Source organism: Verticillium alfalfae, genomic scaffold (assembly GCF_000150825.1).
Source record: "Verticillium alfalfae VaMs.102 supercont1.6 genomic scaffold, whole genome shotgun sequence".
NCBI classification, from domain to species: domain Eukaryota; kingdom Fungi; phylum Ascomycota; class Sordariomycetes; order Glomerellales; family Plectosphaerellaceae; genus Verticillium; species Verticillium alfalfae.
In genome coordinates, this window is record NW_003315033.1 from 564,799 (window position 1) to 569,269 (window position 4,471).

At 59.6% G+C, this 4,471-nt stretch overlaps 2 protein-coding genes across 2 annotated transcripts in view; one reads left to right on the forward strand and one right to left on the reverse strand.

Annotated features, from left to right (window-relative positions):
* Positions 1 to 353: 353 nt before the first annotated feature.
* Positions 354 to 1,532, reverse strand: VDBG_05268 (KOW motif domain-containing protein; the record flags this gene model as incomplete). Its single annotated transcript, XM_003004109.1, has 3 exons — positions 354 to 676; positions 762 to 1,045; positions 1,099 to 1,532. 3 exons carry the CDS (start codon positions 1,530 to 1,532, stop codon positions 354 to 356), a joined length of 1,041 nt encoding a protein of 346 aa, XP_003004155.1.
* A 2,557-nt stretch (positions 1,533 to 4,089) lies between these two features.
* The window catches only part of VDBG_05269 (GTP-binding protein RHO1), a gene marked incomplete at both ends in the record, with an annotated part of 1,069 nt that continues 687 nt past the window's right edge, over positions 4,090 to 4,471 (forward strand). The window contains 2 exons of the mRNA XM_003004110.1: positions 4,090 to 4,157; positions 4,377 to 4,404. Of these exons, the coding sequence (XP_003004156.1) occupies positions 4,090 to 4,157; positions 4,377 to 4,404 (96 nt within the window). The remainder of the gene's footprint in view (positions 4,158 to 4,376; positions 4,405 to 4,471) is intronic.

The following is a 4,471-nucleotide window of genomic DNA, read 5'->3' on the forward strand; positions in this document are numbered from 1 at the left end:
GCTGCCCGTGTTTTGGGGGAGTTATCTGGACGCAAAGGACCCGCCAGGCAGGAAGGCGCCGGTTGTTTTGCCTTTTTACAAAGCTGACACTTCTCGGGGCATGACGGGGGGAATAGCTTCGTAAGGATAGAGAAAAAAATCAAGAAAAGAAAGGAGTTTTGATGCAGTCTATTTCGCTGCTAAAGTACACTTTGTTGCACCTCTAAGGCTTTCTCGCTTTCACATGATTCTAATTTTGTACACCTGATTAGGCCCCACCAGGTCTTGTGGAACAACCCCGCTCCCCATCCTGCTTCGCCTCTTGGTAAAAACCTCATTGCTGCGTCGTCGGTGACGAGCCGTCTCGCGCCGCATCAAAGGAGCTGCGCGGGCGTCTCGTGGACCTCAGACACGCCGGCGGCGCTGAGGGCGACGGCCTTATTCCTGGCGATGACCTGGCCGACCTTCTCGAGCATCTCCTCGGTGAGCATGGGCTGGCCGCGCGCGCGGCGGGCGTCGCGCTGCTGGCGGTTGAACTCCTGCAGTGGCGTGAGCATGCTGGCGGCGGTGACGCGGCCGGCCTTCTTCTCGCTGGCCTCGGCCTCCTTGCGCTGGACGTATTCGACCTCGTGGCGGGTGCGGAACTTGGAGTACTTGTTGCGGAGCTCGTCGATGAGCGTGTCGGGCAGCGGGCAGGCTAGGAGCGAGGGGACAAAGGTCGGCTCCTCGACGGCGGGCGCGCAGCGTGTCGGCGGGGTGGTCAACGCGTTCGACGACCTCACGCTCGGGCCAGGGCACGGCGACGTTGAGGCCGGTAATGTAGCGGGTCCAGGCCTTCCAGCCCGTGGCGCGGTGGCGCTTGACAGGGCCGGCGGTCAGGGAGCGGACGATGACATCGCGGGTGATGCCGGTGACGGGGTCGGTCAGGGGGTGGACGAGGCGGATGGCGGAGATGGGGAGGGTGCCGGTGGCGGCCGAGGTGGGAGGCTGGGAGGGGTCGACTTTTCGGTGGACATCGGGCACGACGGTGAGATACTTGTCCGTGTTAGCGGGCCTTTGTTTCTGACTGGGAACATGTGCCATGGCAGGTGGGAGGAGTGCATGCGTACCTTGCCCAACGTCTTCAGCTCGACGACACCATTGTTGAGGTCAATGTGGTTGATCAGGTCAATCTTGCCCTTGTCAGGACCCTCCATGACAACGACGCGATCGTTCTTGACAATGTTCAGAAGCTTGCTGCCGCCAGCCCAGGCGCACCTCTGCTCAATCTCCCACGCCTTGAAGGGTGTCTGTGGCCTGTTCCTCGACAACAGGGTGGCGCCGTGGGTGAAGTTGCCGTCGACATCGCGACGGGGCGTCAGGGGACCGAGGTCCCAGGCCTCGGCGCGAGCGACACGGGCGGCACGCAAGTCGCCGGCGATTTCCTCGACATTTTGGGATTGCTCGGAACGGCGTTCAAGCTTGCTCCTGCGATAGACGTTCAGGGTCTTCTTGGCGGTGCGGCGGGCGACGGCTCGCTGTGCTTCCGCAGTGCGCTTTACGAGCTTCTGCATGGTGTATGAAAGGGTTCGAATTCTTCAGGGGGTTTCGTTCATCGGGCACGCCGCATTGAAGGGCTGGGGTCGGTGGGAAGGGCGTCAGCTAACTGTTGCGTCGTTCTCGTCGAGCCTGAAGCTTTCACGACAAAATTCCCCTGGGCTTGGGATTGGCCACTGCATGTGGGTCTAGAATGGGCAATTGAGTCGTGGGTCCGACCCGTAGTGATCGGAGAATCGCCGGGCCGCTGGCTCTCATGTGGTGGGGCAAGTCTTCCAGCCGGAGCTGGCTCACTAGATGGCCAGCTGGTGCCACTGATGCTTCCTCGCTGCACCTGAGCACGACCTGTAGCTACCTAGGTACGTACCTCGCTTGAGGTCAGCAGTGCGACCGCTCGTCATATTGCACTATCCCCCTGACTGGGCGCTGTCCGGTGCCAACCGCAACTCCGTTCTACCAACTCTGTCTCACAACGAGCTACTAGGGATACCTAGGCCATAATCTGCTGTTGCACCGCTCCTCTCTAAGACTCCGCCTTCATGCTCTGCGCTTGGCCTCCAGAGTCCGCTGTCCAGGTCAGCCTTGCCGACGGACCAGATTGGACGACCACGACTCAGGCTGTGACATGTCAGGTGCCTGCCAGGAGAGCGGAAGGGAGTCCTAGAATCTGCAGGACTTTCTGTTCCCCCGGTCTTCAGGGAGGCATGCTCCAAACAGCCTAACCGCACCTCACTGCCAGGTCACCAACTGCAGCGTCACGACAGCCACGAGTCTTGGATCTGCAGTGTGACTAATGTCGGCATGGGAGGGACCGGCAGCCTTATTACGACGAACCGACGCGGCGTTCCGTGTCGGGCAGGGTCCTAGTAGGCTGCCTACCTTATTACCGTAAGTTTGGTGTCCTCGTGATTCGGTTCACGGGCGGACATCGGGCGTCGATGTCCCATGTTCGCTGATGGAGGAACTGGCCACGGAGCTTGACCCTTTTGAACCTGTGCCAAACCACAATGGAGAGCGAGGAATGAAAATGATTGACACAGAGGCTGATGGTGTCTTCCGATGATGGTTTTACGCCTTGTTGAGGATGGTGGGGAGGAGGAGCTACCCGCTCACTCAGCAAACATTTGAAACCCGAAGCCAGAGAGGCAATCTGCGTGCTGCTGATCTATCTATGGCAGCGCCAGGGGTGCGCAGTGTTCAATCTTGCCTCAGAACACGGAACGGCCAGAAGCCTGGTGAGCTGAAATGGCTGCCAGGGTTGCCTACCTACTTCCTAAGTACCTGCATTACCACCTCACGGGGGGGGGGGGAGTGTAGAGGTTCAGTGTGCCTTGAGTGGATGTTGGGGTCGTCCAGTGTACAAAGTCACCCAATGAGTGTCGCGTCCGACCCCCGCCCCCAGCCCTGGCCGAGCGACAGAACATAGTACTTCGGCAGGCACAGGTACAGGCATGGGTAGAGAGCGAGTGGGTGCGAGTGGCACATCCTCAGGTTGATTGTAGTTATCGGCTACCTCTGGGAGAGTTGAGGGATGTACCTTTTTGGGCGCCATGACGAGGAAAGGGTACTTCGGACGAGCTAGGCGTGGCAGCACACTCCAAGCCACACCTGGTGCATAGCCCGACAATGATGCCGAGCACCTCACCTCGCGACTGTGAGCACGTGTTGCTGGTCGGGAATTTGGGCAGGCTAGGCAAGGGGAAGGGCGGGGCGGGCGAAAGAATAGAAAGAAAGAAAGCGAGCGAGCGACCGATTTTACCTGGCAGTCGGATAGGACATTGATTCCATCATCATCATCATCACCACCACCATGACCGTGATCATTGGTAGTCAGGACCTTAGTGTGACGAGCCAGAAAGGCGCTGAACATGCAGCATACGAGTGGCATCTCAGCATATAGGTACCTGATCATAATAAAGCTGTCACCATCCTGCCTGTTCCCAAGATCGAAAGATTCGACTGCCACTGGCCGTGACAGCAACCAAGCACCTCGCATCGCTGTCACCCACCCACCCCGGCTGCTATCCCAGACGCACGTACCACCCGAGGCCCTGTCGACCGACCTGTACGCGCGCCCACTTCCAGGTCCAGGTCCACGTCCCACGTCCACACACGCCGACCCAGGCTCCGAGCCCAGACCAAGCCAAAAACCGAGCCGCTACAGTGGCCTGAGTAGGTGCCGTCAGCGAGAAAGAACGTCCAAGCCGCTACCAGCTGCCCTGGGAGGGCGCTCGCCCGCCCCGTCGTCAAGTCAACCCCACTGCCAGTGTCTGCCTGCACACCTCACCCTGCCTGACCTTACCTCACCCACCCACCCGCCTACTGCTCTCCACTAAGGTGCTGCTTGCTGCTGCTGCTGCTGCTGCTGCTAGGTACTGCTACCACTGCCACCACCACTGCCCATCACTCCCTCATCAAACCCCCTTCTCGGCCGCAGCAGAACTCAACTTCTCCATCTCTCCACGACACCCCCGACCGCGCCTTGCCATCCCCCTTTCTACCATAACAACCAAAGCACAACACTCATCCTCACCGACCGCCTCTCCATCCAAAACCACCATCACACCAAACACCATGGCCGAAATCCGCCGAAAGCTCGTCATCGTCGGCGACGGTGCCTGTGGTAAAACCTGCTTGTTGATGTGAGTTAGCATCCACCCAAACCGAGGCCTTGTGGCCTCGCGAACCTCCATTCGTCCTCCCATCCCTCCAGAGCCTCGATGACGACGGGGAGCTGGTGCTCTCTTCCGCCGCCCGACGACGACGATCGCAGGCATTCTCTTTGGCGTCGTCACCTCCATCGCTATCCAAATTCCTATTGCCATTTCCATCTGTCGATCAGAGCTGACCCTCCTACGTAGCGTATTCTCCAAGGGCACTTTCCCCGAGGTAAGACTCTTGCCCATCGGCCGCATCATGCCTCTCCTCCCGCTCCGATGATGCTCATCTCAGCATC